Source organism: Scyliorhinus torazame, chromosome 17 (assembly GCF_047496885.1).
Source record: "Scyliorhinus torazame isolate Kashiwa2021f chromosome 17, sScyTor2.1, whole genome shotgun sequence".
Lineage (NCBI taxonomy): Eukaryota > Metazoa > Chordata > Chondrichthyes > Carcharhiniformes > Scyliorhinidae > Scyliorhinus > Scyliorhinus torazame.
In genome coordinates, this window is record NC_092723.1 from 144,579,999 (window position 1) to 144,602,424 (window position 22,426).

A 22,426-nucleotide genomic window follows, 5' to 3' on the forward strand; every position below is an offset into this window, starting at 1 on the left:
TGTAATGCATGAATATCCAAGATAGTTACTGACTGGTGTGTGATCGGGAGGGGGAATCTTGCTGGATTTTCTCCTGTCCTGTAGTGCTACAGCTGCCATCTAATGGCACCAACTGAGTAAAAACTGGATGGTTCCCCAATGGGATAAAAAAACAATCAAAATTTGAAAATCTAAAAGAAAAACACAATCCTGGAAGTATCGTTCTGTGAAGGAAAAGGATGGACTGAAATTCTGATCAATTGTACCAATCTGAAGCACTGACCCTTGTTTTTCTAGGAGCTGAATGACCTCATGTTTCCCTGCTTCTGTTTATTTGTTTCAGACTCCCAAATAAATTTTGTTTATTGCTGAAAGAAAGAGACATTCTATCTAAGCTTTTTATCTTGTACTCAATAGGATAGCTCATAAGAAATTGCCAAGCTGTAACAGGGAACAACAATTTATACTCAATTTATACAGCAGTGTTCAAGTTCTGTGCTCCTGAATGACAAATTATGTTTAGTTCCAGTTATGTAAATAACTGTTTATTCAGATCAACCAAACACTGATCACGCTGATTAAGTTTGTCAGATCTAAAATTTGTTTTTAAATAAAGAAGAAAATCATACAGTGTTGCAGTGTCACTATCTGACAGCTGCAGCAACACAGAACATAGCCACATAGCTACCAAACTGTAAATGAGAAACAAACTTTCCGTAGAAGTCTGCTCATATACTCCAGTGAGCAGAGACCCACAAATTAATATCTAGAACATTTCAGCAAGTTACTGACATGCTATTTGGGGACATTGATAAATAAACAGCAGTCCCTATGCTTCTATCCCTAAATTAAGTCAAGCCTGACTTCAGTGTTGCAAGTTACAGGCTGAAGAAAAAGATAAACAGGAAGGAGAGCAAGCTGTGTCACCGGCAGGAACTTTCCTCCCAAAAGGGCATGTTTGTCACACGTTGGGCTTCAGAAGCTGCTGCATTTGTTAGGATCAACTTACAGGTAAGCAAATTATCAGTTTTTCCAACACCATTGCACTACAAACAAATTAACTAAGAGCCAAATGGAGTACTTAGCAAGTCTGTATCATTAAAGTATCATTAAAATAGTACAAATATGCAGATAGACACAAAACACTCCTGTAGCACCACAATGTGTCCCATTAAGCTAAATTAAGGCGGGAGGGGGTGTGGTTGCTAGAAATAGCCAACTGCACCCACTTCTGATCAGTATTGAGTAACTACTGCTGGGAAGTGCATGCCGAGAGAGATTATAATAATGGTTGGTTGTGATGGCCTACTTGGACGAATAGCCTAACTTTTACTGTCTGGAAACTAATATTTTGTAACATGGCACAGTGATCTTTGAAAATCGCTCATTGTCTCCACTTCCACCATCCTCGTAGACACAAGAATTAGGAGCAGGAGTTGGTTCCTCAAGCCTGCTCATTCGATAAGTTGTCTGATCACTGACTCAATTCTACTTTCCTGTCTGTCCCTTCCAAGGGGAATTATGGTCTTTCAAGTGTTTCAACGAGTTTAATCTTAAAGGCATGGAGGTTCCATAGTCAATTCAATCTCTGGTCTGTGTGGAACGTGATCTCAGCGGGGGGGGGGGGGGGGGGGGGGCTCCTAATTCTTGTGTCTACGAGGGTGGTGGAAGTGGAGACAATGAGCGATTTTCAGCGGCGGGGAGGGGGGGTGCATTGTTAATTTGAATGTTGTCACTGGTTTCCTCAATATCCCACTTCCACCCCTGTCCTCCCACTTAAATAGTCATTTTGCACTCCATTATGGCTGAAAATTGATGAAACTTGGGTGAGTGATCAGAGGATATGTATGTGTGAGAGTGATTACAACTTTTTGTGAAAATTTCACGAGCAAGGAGAACTGTGCCCGTATGCGGACAGAACCATAGGTTATTGTGCAGAAAGAGGTCATTCAGCCCCTCATGTCTCCGCTGCCAAAAAGAGGAAAAATAAATTAGTTGCTCATTTTAATCCAGTTTTCCAGCACCAGTAGCCTTGCTGTTTACAGCACTCCAGATCCAGGTACCTTTTAAATGAGTTGAGCATTTTGGCCTCAACCACGGACTTGGGCAGTGAATTACAGACGCTCACCCCATTCTGGCCGAAATAGTTTTTCCTCATCTCCCCTCTAATCCTTCACCACTCACCTTAGATCTGTGTATCCTGGTGCTTGACCCCCTCAGCTAAGGGAAAGAAGTGTTTCCTGTCTAGGCTTTCTAATTTTGTGCACCTCAATTAGGACACCCCTCAACTTCCTCTGTTCTAAAGAAACCAACCCTAGTCTATCCAGTCTTTCCTCATAGTTGAAATTTTCAAGCCCTGGCAACATTCTTGTAAATCTCCTCTGCGCTCTCTCCAGAGCAATTATGCCCTTCCTGTAACGTGACCAGAAATGTACACAAAACTCTAGCTGTGGCCTAACCAGTGTTTTATACAATTCCTTCATTACATCCCTGCTTTTGTATTCATTAGCTCACCCAGGCCATACGCTTTCTTAGCCACATTGTCACCTGTCCTGCCAACTTCAGGGAACTGTGGGCATGCACTCCAAGGTCTCTCACCTCCTCAACCTCTCTCAATATCTGCCCATTTATTGAGTACACTCTTGCTTTGTTTGCCCTCCCCAAAGCATTACCTCACACTTTTCTGAATTGAATTCGATTTGCTGCTTCTCTGTCTACTCAATCAAACTATTGATATCATGCTGGAGTCGACAGCTATCCTCTTTGTTATCAACTACATGGCCAATTTTTGTCATCTGCGCATTTTCTAATCATGCCACCCATGTTTAATTTTAAATCATTAATATATGCAACAAAAAGCAAGGGCCCCAACTCTGAACCCTGTGGAACACCACTGGAAACTGTTTTCCAAGCCTTAGCCTCCACAACTAAACTTTTCAAAAGGCAGGAGCTCCAAAGCCAAACTAGACTCTTTGGGTTGTGGGGCTGAGACCCATGCAGTCATGGATAGTGCCCTGGGGCTGGGATTGAACCGGGGTCCTTGGCGGCGTGAGGCAGCATTGCTAACCACTGTGTCGTCCTGCTGTACTGTGATTTCTTATTAATGGTACCCTCTTGTCTTTCATCAACCTTTATATGCACAAGGAATTTGTAGTGGAGTTAGTGAATAGGATCAAGAAAGCTGCTGAAATAGAGCAACATTGTTGAATTAGGGATGGAAGTGCAAGTTGCATGTGATGTACGGAGCATGGATGAGGAGATACTGAGGGATGCCATCATAAGAAAAACAAAGGCTGATAATGTGATGGAGAGAGCTGAGTATGCAGTGGAATGGTTTATTAAAGGGAAAATGGAAGGATTGACACAAGAACAGCTATGTAGGAATTGTGGCCGCTCATCCAAACTCCACTGCCCATAACCTGACTTGCACCAAAATCAATCCGTTCACCCCTTTGCTCGTTGACCTACTTTGATTCCCAGTCTGGCAGTGTTTTGAATTTTAAAATTCTCAACCATTGTTTTTAAATTTTTCCATGGCCTTGCTCCTCCTCATCTTTGTTATCTCCTTATCTCTATAATCTCCTACATCCCCTTCTAGTTCTCTGTGCTCTTCCAATATTGACCTGTTGCATGTCTCCGACACAAATTGCTCCAACATTCATAGTTGTGCCTTCACCTGAATGGGCCTTAAACTCAGTCCCTGTACTAAATCTTTGATTGAGCTTTTCGACATTTGTCCAGATTTCTCACGCAAAAGTATTTGTTTAACCCTCCAATAAAGCGCCTTTACCACATTTAAAGGTGCTTAATAAATGCAAGTTGTTAGTGGAAACTAGATGGATGCCTCGCAAACACCCACAAGTATGCATGATTGGGGAAACAGCAGAATTTGATGTTGTGTGATGCAAGCTGATCGTGATGACATTAGGCAAGTTCTTTCTCCTTGGTGTGATTCTGGATCTCATTGTCTAGACATAGCAGTTTTCTCTTCTGCTTCTAGTTTTGAGAATTGGTGAGGCATAGGGGGAGCTGGATAGAAACTACAGATAGTGACTGTCTAGAAGAGAGAGGGTGTTTTTTTAATGTAACTTTTCTATCTGTTCTATCTGTTGGCTATCCAAGTGAACCTAAAAGGTTTGCTTTCAGGTTGCAGTCAGCTGTGGGAACACTTTGCCTTTTGAACCGACTGGCAAGGCTCTCCCAGCTATAAACAATATAGGTTAGAGATTACTGCAAAACCGTGATCAGCATCCAGGAAATGTTTACCCGTGGGCTATTATAAAAGGAGAACGGAGATCGTCACATAACCATCTTTAAAATCAACAATGCTAAACATAATTCTGGTCACTCCTGGGCCACAATAAACTCCATTGGAAACATAAGCTATTTAAAGACGAGGCAGTTGAAAAAAGCAGTGTTCTGCATTTCAGTGTTACTAAGTGTATATTATCACAGCTGTCTACACTTGACGCACCAAACATAGTTTTCTTGGGACACATGTTTATAACCACCATCCCCAGTTTATAATGACACTTGGCATAACTCTGGTGTACTTCAGGACCCTGGTCAGCTGAAGGGCATTTGTATTTCACCTAGTCAAAGCAGAACACTGACAGCATGCATACCTGTTGAGTGGTACCTTTTTGATGACCCATTTAGTCTCAAATTGATATTCAGTTTATTTTTAGCTAGCACCAATCTGCTGTCTGCTAGCTCAAGTTTATCATAGTTCCAATTTCTGTTCACTCTAGAATTAAATAGTCTAAATCATAATGTGCTCATTGGACTAAGTACAGTGTGGAATCTGTTCCAAGCTAATGCCCATATATAGTTGGTTCAGTCAGCGATGCTTTTTGTTTTCAATCTATTTGCTTGTCAATAACACTCCCTAAGCAGCTGCCGAGATACATGGAACAATTCGCTCCTGTTATTAAATCCCCCCCCCCCCCCCTGCCCTGCCCCTCCATCACCCCCAAAATCAACAATGACTAATGACCATTAGCTTTCTCCCCACACAACTGAATTTATTGAAACACTTCAATCCACATGCACCCAAACAAAATAGTCGAGAACAGCTAGCCATGAAATAATTTTCACTGATATGAATACTTTTGGCAACCACTATATCTGATCCTTACTGGTGTTGGTAGACAATTAACTTGCTCGGGAGTTTGAGCAGGAGCATAAAAAAGAAACCCCTTTCACCCAGCCTCACCCTGTGTACCTTCCTACCTCCTTGTTTATGTACTGTCTCCCTTCTGTGTGTTCGGTATCATCTGTTTGTCCTGCCCTTTCCCTTTGCCCTGCTCCACCAAGTTAAGGTTCACATAATTTTTATTAGTGTCACAAGTAGGCTTACATTAACACTGCAATTAAGTTACTGTGAAAATCCCCACCTTGGCGCCTGTTCGGGTACACTGAGGGAGAATTCAGAATGTCCAATTCACCTAACCACATCTTTCGGGACTTGTGGGAGGAAACCGGAGCACCTGGAGGAAACCCATGCAGACACACGGAGAACGTTCAGATTCTGCACAGACAGTGACCCAAGCCAGGAATCGAACCTGGGTCCCTGGTGCTGTGAAGCAATAATGTTATTCACTGTACCAGTACAGCCCATTTCACAGCAAGATTACAGCTGATGCGTTGTAATTCTACTGAGTCCGCAAGGATGAAAATGACATGGAAATTTTAGTACAGAGTATTGGTCGAGCAATTCAAAATAAGGAATGAAGAATGTCATACAGAGCCTAGGACTTCTCATTAGATTTTTGTGAAATATGTATTATCATGGTTACTTCCTGAAAGTTTAAAACTGGACAAATACTTTAAAATTACTGAAGCCATGTCTGGCTATGGCTTTGAAACAAAAGGAACTTTTTGCAGTTTCAGAGAAGCTGATATCTTGGTATCTCTAAAGAGATAAGAACTGCAAAAGACCATAAGACATAGGAACAGAATTAGGCCACTCGACCCATCGAGTCTGCTCCGCCATTCAATCATGGCTGATATTTTTCTCATCCCCAGTCTCCTGCCTTCTCCCCATAACCCCTGATCCCCTTATTAATCAAAAACCTATCTAACTCTTCCTTAAAGACACTCAGTGATTTGGCCTCCATAGCCTTCTGCGGCAAAGTGTTCCACAGATTCCCCACCATCTGGCTGAAGAAATCCCTCCTAATCTCTGTTTTAAAGGATTGTCCCTTTAGTCTGAGATGGTGTCCGCTGGTTCTATTTTTTCCATCAAGTGGAAACATCCTCTCCACATCCACTCTAACCAGGCCTCACAGTATCCTGTAAGTTTCAATAAGATCCCGCCTCATCCTTCTAAACTCCCAACGAGTACAGACCCAAAGTCCTCAACCGTTCCTCATCCGACAAGTTCTTCATTCCAGGGATCATTCTTGTGAACCTCCTCTGGACCCTTTCCAAGGCCAGCACATTCTTCCTTAGATATGGGGCCCAAAACTGCTCACCGTACTCCAAATGGGGTCTGGCCAGAGCCTTACACAGCCTCAGAAGTACACCCCTAGTCTTGTATTCTAGCCCTCTTGACATGAATGCTAACATTGCATTTGCCTTCTTAACTGCCGACTGAACCTGGATGTTAATCTTAAGAGAATCAGGAACAAGGACTCCCAAGTCCCTTTGTGCTTCTAATTTCCTAAGCATTTCCCCATTTAGAAAATAGTCTATGCCTAAATTCCTCCTTCCAAAGTGCAGAACCTCACACATTTCCACATTGTATTTCATTTGCCACTTCATTGCCCACTCTCCTAGCCTGTCCAAATCCTTCTGCAGCCCCCTTGCTTCCTCAATACTATCTGTCCCTCTACAGATCTTTGTATCATCTGCAAACTTAGCAACAGTGCCTTTGATTCCTTCTTCCAGATCATTAATGTATATTGTGAAAAGTTGTGGTCCCAGCACAGACCCCTGAGGCATACCACTAGTCACAGCTGCCATCCTGAAAATGACCCTTTATCCCCACTCTCTGCCTTCTGCCAGTCAGCCAATCCTCTATCCTTGCCAGGATCTTACCCGTAACACCATGGTCTCCTAACTTATTTAACAATCTCCAATGCGGCACCTTGTCAAAGGCCTTCTGGAAATCTAAATAAATCACATCCACTGGTTCTCCTTTGTCTAACTTCCTTGTTACCTCCTCAAAGAACTCTAACAGATTTGTCCCTTTGACAAAGCCGTGCTGACTCGGTCCTATTTTACCATGTACTTCCAAGTACTCTGCGATCTCATCCTTAATAACGGACTCTAAAATCTTACCAATGACCAAAGTCAGGCTAACCGGCCTATACTTTCCTGTCTCCTGCCTCCCTCCCTTCTTAAACAGTGGTGTTACATTAGCTACTTTCCAGTCCTCTGGGACCCTTCCTGTCTCCAGTGATTCCTGAAAGATCACCACCAAGTCCTCCACTATCTCCTCAGCTATCTCTTTTAGGACCCATCCGGTCGAGGTGACTTATCCACCTTCAGACCTTTCAGTTTCCCCAGAACCTTCTCCTTAGTGATGGCCACTGCACTCACCTTTGCCCCCTGATTTTCCTGGAGCTCTGGCATCCCACTGGTGTCTTCCACCATGAAGGCTGATGCAAAGTAAATATTCAGTTCGTCTGCCATTTCTTTGTTTCCTATTATAACTTCTCCAGCCACGTTTTCCAGTGGTCCAATGTCTATTTTTGCCTCTCTTATCTTTTATATATTGAAAGAAAAAGGCTTTGGGAAGATATATAGGTTAGCAAAATTGACAGATGACGGTTGCAGTTTAATGTGAACAAGTGTGAGGTTGATTCCCAGTCTGTACAAAGTTCAATCTAGCTGAAGCAGTAAATGGGAAAGTTTCTGTACGCTGGGTGAGAAAAATCAGCCAGTCTTGTTCATGTTTGACTCTGAAAAGTTCTGGTCTCTGGTTTAATTGGTTAGCTTTTGTGAGTGCATTTCTATTTTGTCTTTTTAAAACTGTGACTACATACAAGAACTTTCAAAGTGAGTACACTAGATCGTGATCAGGAGAGAAGAATTTGAATTTGTGTGGTGTTTTCACATTCTTGCAACATTCCAGAAAGCTCCACAAGCAGTTTGCAGTCAGAAAAGTTCCACAAAAATGTACGCATGATTTAGTGCAAATAATGATATTGGTTGATGGATGAGTGTTGGCCAGGATGCTGGAAGAACTCCCTGATCCAGCTCCAGTACTGTCTTCAGATCTGACCGTGCCTCAGTTTACCATCTTGTCAGAAACCTCAGTACTCCCTCAATGCTGCACAGGAGAGTCAGCGTAATTTTGTGCCCAAGTTCTGAACCCACAACGTTCTGACTCCAGTAAGACCTTTAAGCCAAGCTACACTAGAATGAGATTTTACTTTATCTTTTCTTTTCCTCAATTCCGGATGCCCTGCTGCTTTCACTCTGATTTGGTACAGGCAGGATTGATCACAGTCAGCACCTTGGGTATAACACCACTACGAAATCTCCACTTTGTATTACAAGATGGGTGAGAACAAAGGAGACTTGATTTGTCAGTTGTTCCTCAAAACTGAAGTGTAGTATTTGAGAGTCTTGGTAGAAAGCTAGGGCACAATTGTGTACTGTGTAGTACGATAGTCAGGTGTTGTAATTAGGTGCAAACAGTCTTCCCAACACGACTGCCGAACATTGTTCTGAGCAAGGGTTTTGACAGTAATCTGTTTATTAGTTGCTTGGAAATTTGAAAAATGACCTCTAGTTGTACAAGTTCATGATATATTTTTGGTATTTTGAGTTGAATTAAAGAATAAATAGTTCATTATTTTAAGAAACATTTTGTCTTAATTTGAACTTTTGTTCGCACTGAGGGAGCTTATTGCTAGGTGGATTTAAGGTAATCTAGATCAACTACAACACGATTAAATGCAGATTAAAGTTGCTTTTCTGCTCCAACAATGTTCCACAGCTCAAAGCTCTCTCCTGCACCAACAAAACACTTCTCTATATCCTTAACTAGCCATCCTATCACCGTTTAAATATGATTGACAGTTACAACTTGCGATGCAAGTACATGGTAACTAGAAACTGCATTGATTCCAAATCAACTTGTTTCAAGGAGGGTCCTTGCAGTCAGAGACACTATCTGTTGGATGAGACAATCCATGTATAATGAGTTTAGCAGTCTCCTGTAATTTTCCAATGTAAGACACGGACTATAAAATTGATCTTGATTTGGTACTAATTGGCAGTTGCGCTGATTTAAATTATGATGTTTAATGCAACGCAGCATCCTGATTTTCATTTTTAAAAAAAGTATTTTGAAGTTTTTCGTTTTATCAAATAACGCAGCAAAAACCACCCGAATGGTACAGCTCTGCAAAAATGTCTCTGTTTGGGCCCTGCTCCTCATCACCAAACTCCAGCCAGGATCATCCAGGTACCTAGTGCAAGACATATATCCCCCCAAAAATATAATTATGGGATGTGTATCAGGATAAAATAAAGGATTAAAAGACGAGCAGAGCCAAAGCTCGCTAAAACGCAGCTGCTCCTGCGCATACATCAAGTGACCACTCCGTCCCCCGGTTTTAATCAAAGCAATAACTGATGAATTATCAGATTATAAACTTGCAAAACTATCATGGGCATTTTTTCGTGAATTGGTGATTACAGCTTTACTGTGCAAATTCTTATTTACAAACTTTACCTTTGGAGGGTAAAGCCGCATGTAAACATCAATGAAGTAAATGTTGCAGTTTATGATGAACCAGTCAAATAATCCAATTATTTTTTTGGGGGGGGAATGATCTAATGCTAATCTCTAACTGGAATTTCTAAAATTAAGAAAACTTGTTTTGCATGATTGCATTTACTAGTTAAGTTTTGTTCATTAATATATCCCAGGCCGACTTCATCCAATATCACTATTTCAAAAAACAGGGATTTCTCCACGGTTTCACATGGACATCGTACCCCAGTTCCTATAAACCTTCCAACTCATCATGTGAATTGTCATGGAAAACCTATCTGTATGTGATACACAAGTTTTAAATTTGTGGATCTATACATAACTTTATTTGAGCGTGAATAAGAGAAGACTGTTTCCTCTTTAGGATGTTGGTGTTGATAGGCCAACGTAAAAACTCCATGAGGAAAATATTGGAAGAGATTTTATTTGCCAGAAGAGTTATTGCAGTATAACATTGCTACATGGGAGTAGTTGGCGCATGGACCATCGTATGTTTACTGGTAAATTTTATAAACATTTGAAACTGAATTAACTCAATGGCAATAGAGAGAGCTTTCGCAAAGAGCCAGGCTGAGTCGGTATTCTGTGATCTGTAAACTTATTTGGTCCTGATGCTTTCCTATCAATTGTTTAATTTGGGGCAAGAGCTCCTTTCAGTGGTACTTGTTGTCTGTTGATTGCCTTCTATTTTTAAACTTCTGCTTCCAAAAGAAGTTGCAGAAAAAATCTTCCAGCTCTCATCTGTTGGAACCGTTTGCCATTTTGAAATTAATATTTGGTCCTGTGGTGTAACAAAGCATGTGTTATGCCACATGATGGTTGATCACAGATTTCAGTCTGCAATTCCTGTGACTCTTAAACAAAGCTTGTCCTATGTTAGCTGAGTATCTGTAGGTGGCAAGCAACGGTCAGGCACTTTTCATCTCATGCTATCATTGTGTCAGAGCGTGGTACTTGAGAAGAGACCCGTCAGAATTGCACTCCTGTGTTTAGCTTGGTGTGCACCTAAGGTATAGGCTTGCATTGCCTTCAGATGCAGAGAATTTTGGGCTACGAAATATTGCAGCAATTGTTTTGAAGGCAGTTACACCAACGGTTGCCATGAAAAGTCTGCATGTCCGTAGGGGTGGCATTGCTGAGTGGATCACCTAAGGCTGAAGACCTTCTAATGAGAGATCCCAACAGCTTGTTATTTTAGTGTCTAATATGCTGGCATTGCCAATCACCTAAATAGGATCATGAAAGTAGGCACGCCTTTGGGGTGGCACAGTGGTTAGCACTGCTGCCTCACTGCACCAGGGACCCGGTTCGATTCCGGCCTTGGGTGACTGTTTGGAGTTTGCACATTTCCCCCATGTCTGTGTGAGTTTCCTCCCACAGTCTAAAGATGTGCAGGTTAGGTGGATTGGCCATGCCAAATTGTCTCGGTCCAGGGATGTGCAGGTTAGGTTACGACATTAGGGGCATAGAGCAGGGTGGACGGTGGATGGGTAGAGTGTTGTTTTGGATGTTCGGTGCAGAATTGATGGGCCGAATGGCTGTCTTCTGCAATGTAGGGCTTCTATGGAATTCTATGATTTATAATGTGTACTCGGTTCCTTTTAAATATTGTAAGCAGGAAGGTCCAGAGTTGGGATTTCTTTAATTGATGAAACTTCATTCTAGAAAGCTCAATTTTTGAAAAGAAAATTAAACCTGTTTTAATAAAATAACCTTTACCATTTGCCCAAGGCATCAATATGCTGGGACAAGTAAGAAATGGCAGGTATTTATGCCTGGTCACATTTAACTGAGCAATTCACTACAGAAGATGTTGCTATCGTGCCATAAAAGATTAGCTCATATGTGAGTTGTGAAAGCAGGATGTCCTGTTGTGAAATTGTAAAGAGCAGTATCCACATGTTATTTTATAAAATGCTTTACTGTTTGCTCTGCTTGAGATATTTTCACTTTCTCATCATTCCGATTTCTGAAGTAGCTATTTCAGGCTCTGTCTACAGAATTCCCTGGACACGGCAGTGACGTTTTGTTGTCCTTTCCCAATTTCTCTTCCTTCTTGAAGGTGGTGGTGACCTGGTGTATGGATCTATGGCCACACAAAGATGTTGCACAATGAAGGGTGAGCCTGACCCTTTTCCCACCTACTCGAGCATGCACGTAGCCTTCAAGAGTGGGAGCCTCGTCTTATTCCGCTGCTCCAAGCTCTTGGGTTTCTGTAGCGCTGCCTTCGCATGGACTAGGGGGTCCCGCACTGAATTTGACGGAAAAATCCTCAATTACGCCATTGGAAATTTGTATCTAGGATGCAGAGAATTGGGTTAAGCGTTCAACTTTTTAACACCTCCTAAATTTGAGCTCTACAAATTAATTCACACACTGTCAATTCTGTGCAATTGGATTGTAATTTGGTATAAACTTGCACCATTTGTTTTTCAGATCAAATGTTTTCTTTTCTGCCACTTCCTCTGTTGAAAGTGCCTATCTCTGGGCTTGATTTCATCAGCTGCAGCAATCTGTTGGTAACCATGTAACTGCTCTTCATGTGTGGGTTCAAAACAATGAATAGTTTACAGAGTGGGTGGGGTGGAGGAGAGCCGAGTGAGTGGGAAGAGATGGACAAATCAGAGCTTGGTGTTCAATTGACATCCAAGCATACATAAAAGGTCACTTTGGAAGTACTGTATATTGCATCCACTCCCTTCCTGAAACCCTCCAATCATGTTGCATGAAGTGCAGAAATTGCACTGGTCAAGGACTGTAACGTGCTGTGTGAATATGGCAACAGTTTGCTTTCCAACTTTATCCTCTCTGCCTCCAACATCATTATTGTAATAATAATAATCGCTTATTGTCACAAGTAGGCTTCAATGAAGTTACTGTGAAAAGCCCCAAGTCGCCACATTCCGGCGCCTGTTCGGGGAGGCCGGTACGAGAATTGAACCCGCGCTGCTGGCCTTGTTCTGCATTACAAGCCAGCTGTTTAGCCCATTGTGCTAAACCTGTCCTGTCCTGTCCTCAGAGCGTGTTCTTCACAGTCCATTGCTGACATTTTCTCCCATGTTTCTGCCACTAAAAGGAAACAAAAAACTTGCATTTATATCGTTCTTTTTACAATCTCAAATATCTTAAAGTGCTTTAAGCCAATAAAGTACTTTGAAGTGTAGTCTCTGTTCTAATGCAGAAAGTGCAGTGATCAATTTGTGCACATCAAGCTCACACAAACAGCAAATTGCTATGATCAAATAATCTTGTGCTTTCTTGTGATAGTGATTGGGGGTGTTGTATGGATTGAGTCACATGTATACGCCCACCACCGCCCATTGTCCTGGCCAGACTCCATTGGTTAACGGGAAATACAGATACTCCTGTTTATCAATGGTGGTTCAATTAAGACCCATTGTCCTCTGAAACACTCTTTGTCTGACCAGCCATCAACTCATTAAGGAGTCTGATGGCTTCTTTTGTCTGTCCTTCGTCCTGCTGCAACGTTGATCACCTGTGTCTGTATTCATAGACTTGGAGTGGGTAATCAAAGTCCATATCGCAATAACAGGTTTATGCTTTGACTTGAGTGCTTTTGCAGCCAGTATTGATTCCAGCCAGGGTTTCATGAGGCAGCCTCTGTTCCTGGTCCATGTGCAACCCCTCAGCTTGCCTTCAGTACCACAGGAGATAAATGTTAACTCTGGTGCCGGGATAACTCTACCTTTAAAATAGTGCAATGGAATCTTTTCCATTCACTTGAGATGACAGATGAGGTCTAGGTTTAATATCTCATCTGAAAGATGGCACCTCTGACAGTGTGGCCTCCCTCAGTACTTCACTGCAGTTTTAGGCCTGGTTTATTGGCTCACGTTCGAGAAGGGAACTTGAATACTCAACCTTCCAGCTCAGTGGCAGGAATGCTACAAGTATAGATAATACTCTGCTCTATCCCATCTCTTCCATCAACACCAGGACTGTTGTCACTTCCTCAGAGTGCCTAATTGACACAACTGCTATGAGCCAGTTGTTAGTTATGAGGTGCTTATAAGCACATTCCAGGTCGCCATTCCAACTGCTTTACCTCCTCCACTAATTCCAAAACTGCGGTATCTTGCTGTTCTCTCCACCTAACTTGAACTGATACCTGATTCTTGATCAAGACAATACCTTTTTACCTTCCAAGTTATTACCTGTCTCTAACCCTATTATTCCTGCTGCTGCTGTCTCTGATTTCACGCCTGTTCACCTCGAGGCATATTTCTCCTGTGCCTTACATTCCAGCCTTCACATTTCCAACCTCCATAAATGACAGCCCGCATTGTTATTCCCACTTATTTCACCATCACTACTTTCTCTGCCAAGGTCCCTGTTCTCCAAAGAATTGACTCACCATCTTGCACTCCAAATCCTTTTGCCACTCTGTTCTTGCTCCTGCAGCCCATCCAGCCATATATTGTGAGTCCAATACCAGCCTGTTAGGTGAATTGGACATTCTGAATTCTCCCTCGGAGTACTTGAACAGGTGCCATAATGTGGCGACTTGGGGATTTTCACAGTAACTTTGTTGCAGTGTTAATGAAAGCCTACTTGTGACACTAATTAAGATTATTATTACTTTTCAATCCCTGAAGTCCTCCATTGATGGTCCCTCCTACAGCCTCTATGTGCTGACTCTTGAGCTCATCCATCGGTATTTCAATTTTGCAGTCCCCTCCACCCCCGTCCTATCCAAAATCTTTGGAATTCTCCTGAAGACTGATCTACTTGTGCTGTTGTCCCACCCCTCCCCTATTCCCTCTTTAGTAATCACTCATTGCATGAGCTAAGTAAATAGGAGTTAACGTCACGTAACATCAATCCGAGTTACCTGTATTAGTTCCTCTAGTCCCATCCGGAGGGGATTTTTTTAACTCTTAATTTCTGTATTTGCATCTTGCACCAAAATGAGTAAAGTATATGGAGCCCTTGGCTGGGTGTTGCATATGCTGGGCATTGACCGTTGTGGTTTTTCATTTTGACATTTTCTATTGTGAAACGCAGGGCAATGTTTCCAGATACATAGTGTGCAGCAACATCAAAGTTGGAAAGGTTGACTGTTCCTAAAATCAAACTGGCCTGGAATTTGAGGTCAGCTTTTGAGAGCGTATTACTTGCAGTTCAGTACACTTACAGCTACCCAGGAACTTTTTTATCCCTCCAAATTTTTCCATCAGAAACGTGCTGTCATGGAACACCTGATCCAATATGGTGCAGCGCCCTCTACAAGAGATCAGTGATGTTTGAGCAGAACAACTGCAGTCAGGCTCTTCAGCAAATCAGATTGAAGGATCCTCACAGAGGGACAGTCTGAACCAGGGAGAAAATAGCATATTTAATTCATTGTAAAATCCTTTACAGTAAGTGAAATAGTGAGAGAAAGATTCAATTGAGAGGTAAGAAACAAAGAGTTTGCAAAAACTGCAATAACTAAACTCTGAAGAAATTTGATACTACGTTTGTAAAATTAGATTTCTAGGCCAGAGAAGTTGTTTGGCAGTGATCAGAACTTATCATCTGCTCTCAACCTTCTCTTCTCTTCAAGGAGAATATACAGAATATAAAAAACAGCAAAGAATGACTAAGAGATTTATAAAGGGAAAAATCAGAGTACGAGAGAAAGCAAGCCAAAAATATAAAGACAGTAAGAGCTTCTATAAACATTTATAAAAATAAAAGAATTAACAAAGTGAGCATTGGTCCTATAGAAAATAAGTCTAGGGAATGAATGGAAAATAAGATGGCAGATGATTTTAATAGGTATTTTGCATCGGTCTTTTCTGTAGAGGATACAGTAACATCCTAGAAATAGCAGTAAATCAGGAAATGGAAGGAAAGGAGGAACTCAAGAAAATTAGTCACCAGGGAAGTGGTACTGAGCAAATTCCCAAGTTCTGATGAACTTCATCATTGGGTCTTAAAAGAAGTGGCAAGGGAGATAGTTGACGCATTGGTTTTAATTTTCCAAAATTCCTTTGTTTCATGGAAGGTTCCATTAGATTGGAAACAGTAAATGTAACTTCTCAGTGGGATTTTATTGTTTGCCAAACCTGGCCCGATCAGGTCACCATATTTCCCACATGATACAAAACATGCAACGGATGGGATGAATCTTCATAGCCTTACGGCCAACTCAGTTTGTGTGGCTAATGGCAAGCGTGTTGGACAGCACCGGTTTAGACCTTATAAAAGGAACACAGGATCATCAGGACAAGAAAGAGTCGGTTGGACAATGTGTAATTTAGAAAGATCAAAGAGGACAGTTTAGAGCTTCTGACCGTAATAGAGTTGATTTAGAGATGGGCAAAGGTTACAATTATAGAATTTTAAAAATAGGATGCAGAAAGTTTATTTTGTAAACAACGGTAGAAGCAGAGGAGCGTGAATAAAGGCAGAGGAGGAAACTAAGGAGACAGGAAGCTATTTGTTGAGAGAATCTTGAGCAAAATTAATTTGTCTTTAGCCCTCCCATCTGAGTATCAAATAGGATTGTAGTATATCCAATAATGCAAGATTCTAAATGTTCTTGCAGAACTGTTTTTTTAAAATAAGTTTTTAAAGTTCTAATAGGAAGTAACGTTTAGCCACTGTTTTTACATGTGAACCATACTGGAGATCCTGCGGTTACTATAGCTGCAGCAAAGATGAAATATGTGAATGAACCCACTTCTCCATTCTTAAAGCTCTGAAATGCATCAGTTACTACTACAGGAAACCACACTCTGCCTAATCTGCTTGGTAACACAAGTGTGCTATAGCCTCCACTGCTCCTGTTTACCGTAGTTACTGTGTAACTGATCCTTTTTGTTTTGAGCAGTGTTCGTTAGCTGGAGTTTAATCTGAAGTGTTTGTCTACCTTGTGTTTGCAATCTATCTACTTCTGTTTTACATACCAGCCAAAAGAAGGTGATCTTATTTACCTTGCCCCCTCCCCCAACCGCCTGTCCACTTTGCGTATATGTTGGGTACAATTTCATGAGTGCCTTGCCCAAGTGGTCATCTGTCAGAGACTGCCAACCTATTTGACTGGATATATTACAGCTTTTTCCTGAGTTGAACTGGGCATCCACATAGAACTTTCAACCGGACACAGCAGAGTAGCCAGGGGAGAGACCTCTGCAAATTTTTCCGTCCCTCCTTTGATAACATTAAAGCACATTATATAGCAATCCAGCTGCCTTGAAATGACCCTTTTACACAATGGTTGTTGCATACTGCCGTACCAACTCACCGATCATGAAGCCAGCATGTTTTTTAAAACAACAATACTGTAACATGTGATGTGCACATGAATAATTCAGAATTTGTGATTACATTCGTATTCCATTTGTATTCATTATATTGTTTAATGGATTAAAGGAACTTCTTTTAAATGGAACTGTCACTTGTTTTCTGAGTTAGTTGAATTTTTAAAAAAGTAAACATTTTTATTCCAAACATGTGTGAAAAACCACAATATATACAAAAACACACTCCACAAACACAGTCCACAGTTTGTACAATTTCCCCCCCTTTTACCCCCCCCCCCCCCCCCCCCCCCCCCCCAGCAGCTCCAGCACTTCCGATATCCCAAGGATTGTCACCATTGGGTGCAGCTGACCTCCACCCTCACTTCTTAGATAGCGTCCCAAACACAACTTCCTCGTATCTCTCCAGCTTCTCGCAACCCCAGAAGCCTGGACCTTTTCTCTTGCTCCTCGACCTTCATTTGCAGCGACTTGCGAGGTCCCCCAGGATCCCCACCTCCGCCTCCAGAGACACGATCCGATTGCTCTCGTCAAACACCACCTTCTCCATCTCGTGTATCATCACCCCATGCATCTCAAGGCACTTCCACACGGTGCAGCGATCCTCGGAAAGATGCCACTGCTTTCTCAATGACATTTGACCAGTCGCCATGCATCTCCTTCCTTTGCTGGCGATATGCGCCTTTAAAAACATTTTTTAGAGTATCCAATTTGTATTTCCCAATTAAGGGGCAATTTACCTTGGCCAATCCACCTACACTGCACATCCTTTGGGTTGTGGGGGCGAAACCCACGCAAACACGGGAAGAATGTGCAAACTCCACGGACAATGAGCCAGTGCCGGGATCGAACCTGGGACCTCGGCGCCGTGAGGCAACTGTGCTAACCACTTGCACCACCGTGCTGCCCTTCGATATGCGCCTTTGATGAAGGCCATCGACTGCTCCATCTGGGGCTTTCCCACTGGCGACGACCCTTCCCCCTCCACCATTCTCGTAATTGTTGCTGTACTGAAGGTCCCCCTCCAATTCCGTAACTAGGTCTTTAACTGTTTTTTGCCGAATCTGGTAACCAGTAAACATGCCAATCTTGGGGAGAATCTCTCCCTCTACACCTTCTGCACCTCTTTGCTGCCGGAGCTACCCCACTTTGAGCCAGAGCTGCCATGTGTGCGACCACTCACTCCATGGCCGCCACCGGAAGTCTTTGAGTTGCATTTTTAAACTGAATTAAAATACTTTTTTCCACCCATACTGTAACATGGAAGTGTTGCTTTATGAACTTGCATCAGTAAAAAAAACATAAGTTTCTTTACCCTCACTTTGCATTTAACAAAATGGCAACCTAATTATAAGTTCTTGTACTACCTACAGAGTTTAAAGTTAAGCTATTAGCATTGCACTTCAATTGCTTAATTTATTCATTATTTTCATTCGATAGCATTTCCTAATAGTGGAAATGACTGTTTTGGTGTTTCAATGAGGAAAGGGCAGGCCAGTGTTTATTTTCTTTGGCACCTTCAGATCTTAGGAAAACCACATATTGAGCCCCTAAGATCAGTTTCTAAGTAGCCACTAAATTTACATGTCAGTCTGCATTAGAGGTTGTGTCTATTTCAATCTCTAAAGTATACCACCTTTACAGTCTTGCCTACCAGGCGCCACACCTCTTGCCATGTTTTCTGACTGTGGTGTCAATTTTGTCATCTGTTGAAAGCCTCAAAAAACTTTTATAATGCCTACAAATGGTTTAATGTTATTGTGTTTATCATTTACTTCCCTTGCAGACCTCCTAATATATGGTGCTGATGTGATTTCAAAGTGTCTCTCCTAGCTCCATCCATAACCAGCTGCAATCCTCCTGACAGACATGCATGGTTTCTGATTTCCTTAGCCAGCAAGGGGCGACCGTTGGATATGGGTGGGTGCTTCTTTAAATGGAAAGGTCAGTGCAGACTGAAGGACTTGAAGAGGTAAAATCTGTTTTTTTGTTTACTTTTTTTTGCAAACAGAAGTACTGCTTTGCTCCCCTTGTGCAATGTTTAGGCTTCCCCACGCCAGGATTCTCTCTCCCTTTCTGCTCCTTATTCCCTGCTTGCAAGACCTTCATGGTACCTCTCAGCCTTGGACATCCTGCTGCCCGACATGACAACTGGCTGGCAGACATAAATAAAGTTTAAGGTCTAAGATTGAGGTTTGAAGGTTAACATTGCTTGGGTTCAGGGCGAGTTTACTGTTGCCTTAACCTCTACTTGCATGAATGTTGCCTCAAGCCCTAATGTTTCCACATCCCATTTGCTATAGCCTCTGAAACTGCCAGTTGCTAAATTTTGAACAGGGTTTCAGTGGGGTTGTGTCTAGTAGCATTGAGTGTGTAAACTTCATATAACATGAGACTTGCATTACCAATCTTTGATATTATGAAGGAGGATTCTGAATTAAAAAGGGTTAAATTCTAGGCCATGCTGATGGTTTTGACTGTCTCCCTTATCTACTGGCTATGAAGGTTCTATACAAAGCTTTTTGTGGTCAGTAATGGCATGCAGTATGAATTAGGGACTAATTAATAATGTCATTCAGATGGTACAAAGATTGGTATTTCAGTAGGTAGCAGGGAGAGTGTCAGTGGTAGTCCTGAGATCCTGTGTTAACACAGTTAGTTAGAGGAATTATCCTCTATTTGGCTGGGATATGTTGCGCTGAGTAAGTCATAGTTCTCAAGCCCACTCCGTCATTCAGCAAGTTTATCGCTGATCTGATCGTGCCCTTAATTCCATGTCCCTGCCTATTCTTCATAACCCTCAACTCTCCTATAGGTCAAAGATCTAGCAAACTTGAATATATCCAATGACTCTGCCTTTGCAGCTCTCTGTGGCAGAGCATTCCAAGATTCATGACCTTGTCGAGCCCCTGTGTTTTTTTCATTCTTCTAAGCGTCAATGAGTATTACGCCTAACTTTCCTCGTATGGCCACTTCATATCAGAAATCCGTAGGGCAGCACATTTGCGCAGTAGTTAGCACTGCTGCCCCATGACGCCGAGGACTCTGGTTCCATCCTGACTCTGGTTCCATCCTGGCCCTGGGTCACTGGAGGTTGCACATTCTCCCTGTGTCTGCGAGAGTCTCACCCTCACAACCCAAAGATGTGCAGGTTAAGTGGATTGGCCATGCTTAATTACCCCTTAATTGGGAAAAAAAAAATTGGACACTTTAACTTTTAAAAAAAAAAGCAAAAAATCCATTCTAACCTGGTGCATCTTGTACAAACTGCTTCTAATGTAAATATATCCCTCCTTAAAACGGGTTAAAGGGCTACAGACAACAGGTGGGGAGGTGGATTAGAGACCAGGAAGAGATCAGCCATGATCTGATTGAATGACAGAGCATGCTGGAGGGGCTGAATTGCCGACTTCTGCTCCTAATTCCTATGTTCCTAAAAAGACAGGCCAGAAGTGCTCACAGTACTCTGCTTTTCTATTCCTTCCACCAAGTGGATGAGCTCACATTTTTCCACAATATTCACCCATCTGTCAAATTTTTGCCAGCTTGTTTTAACCTATCATATGGCTTTGCATACTCTGTCCTCCTCACAACTTGCTTTCCCCACCTCTCTTTGCATCATTAGTAAATTTGACTACGATATACTTGGCCTCTTCATCCAAGTTATTATTATAGATTGCAAGTAGTTTAAGCCGCAGCACTGATCCCTGTGGCCAATTCAGTTTAACAACCTGAAAATGAGCCATTTATCCCAACTGTTTTCTGTTAGCCAACCAATTTCCTATCCATGGTAATAAATTACCTCAACACTGAGCTTTTGCGCTTTCATATTTTGCTGAGCACCTTCCTGAATGCCTTTTGAAAATCCAAATACGCTTCATCTCCTGGTTCCTTTTCACTGCCCTTCTTGCTGCATCATCAAAGAAGACAAATACATTTCTGAAACTACTTTTCATAACAATCAAGTTGAATGTGGAGTGATAGTGGGATAGTGGTACTGTTTACTGGGCTAGTAATCCAGAAACCCAGACTAATGCCATGGGGACCATGGGTTCAAATTCCACGAGGCAGCTGGAGGAATTTAAATTCAAATAACAAATCTGGATTATGAACTAAACTAGCGATCAGTAATGGTGACCATGACAACTATCATTATTGTAAAAATCCATCTGGTTCACTAATGTTCTTTTAAGGGAGGAAATCTGTTATCCTCGTCTGGTCTGCTCTACATGTGACTCCAGACCAAAAGCAATGTGGTTGACTTTTAACTGCCCTCTGAAATGACCTAGTAAACCACTCATTTCAAAGGAAATTGGGGATGGGCAACAAATGCTGGCTGACATTGTCAGTGAGGTCCACATCCAATGAAAGGGAAGTAAATCTGCTTGATTCTATTATAATTTTCTAAATATCCTGCATCTGCCACTACCTTATTAATGGATTCTGGCATTTTCCCAATGGCAAATGCTTGGTTTTCTGCTTTCTGTGTCCCGCCTTCAATGAATAGGGGCATTAGATTTGTAGTATTCCAACCTACTGGGACCTTTCTAGAATCCATGGAATTTTGGGAATATTTCAACCAGTGCATCCACTATCGCTAGCCACTACTTTTAATGCAAGCCATCAGATTCACGGGACCTTTTAACCTTTAATCTCACTCATTTGCCAGCACATTTTCTCTAGTGATTGTTAAAAGATCTTCCTGATGTCTACTATCGCTGGGGTGCTTTTGGTGCCTTCCGGCCTGAAGACTTGCATTTAATAGCGCTTTTCACTACCACCAGACGTCTCAAAGTGCTCTACAATTAAGTACTTTATGAAGTGTAGCAACTATTGTAATACAGGAAACCAGACAGCTAATTTGCACTCCACAAACACTCCCAAACAGCAATATGACACAAAAAGCAAATTATCTGGTCATTTTGACGTTGATTAAAATATTGGCCAGGACACCAGGGATTACTCCCCTGCACTTCTTTCAAACAGTGTTATTGGATCTTTTACATCGGTCACTTTCAAACCCAGGGTCACGACCCGCAGATGGTTCACGAGCGGGTGTCGGGAGGGTCGCGGGGCCATGCGTTGCATCGTTCCAAATCGCAGGAAGAAACACCCAATGGCGTGACCTGCTTTTAAAAATACCAGCCTGCTTTCAAACTGCTGGCTGTTCTGCGCATACATGCCCCCTCAGCAGTGCGCAGGCCTGGAGCCCAGCGAGGCAGAATGCATCCTCCTGATATCGGCACGCTGACACAGGAGCAGATTTTTAAAAATTCGCTGGAGTCTTCCTGCCTGTAGCGGTGGCAGAGAGCAGGTTGCGTGCCTTGTACGCTGACATCACGTTTTCTGGGTGCGAGAGAAATTCCTCCACTTTGCAGCTGCTAGCGGTGCTCGTGTGAACTCCAGGGCCTCTGGTGAACAACACATGAAGAAGAAGCTGAAAACA

The 22,426-nt window shown here is 42.2% G+C and overlaps 1 protein-coding gene across 3 annotated transcripts in view; it reads left to right on the forward strand.

Moving 5' to 3' along the window:
- Positions 1 to 22,426, forward strand: part of LOC140394211 (3-phosphoinositide-dependent protein kinase 1-like) — a 127,317-nt gene that overhangs the window by 10,701 nt on the left and 94,190 nt on the right. Inside the window, exon 1 of one of the 3 annotated variants that reach the window (XM_072481205.1) lies at positions 18,902 to 18,952. The exons of the other annotated variants lie outside the window; for them this stretch is intronic. Coding sequence (XP_072337306.1) covers positions 18,917 to 18,952 — 36 coding nt within the window. The 5' untranslated portion in view covers positions 18,902 to 18,916. Of the gene's footprint in view, positions 1 to 18,901; positions 18,953 to 22,426 lie in introns of those variants that run through there. 3 annotated transcript variants of the gene reach the window in all.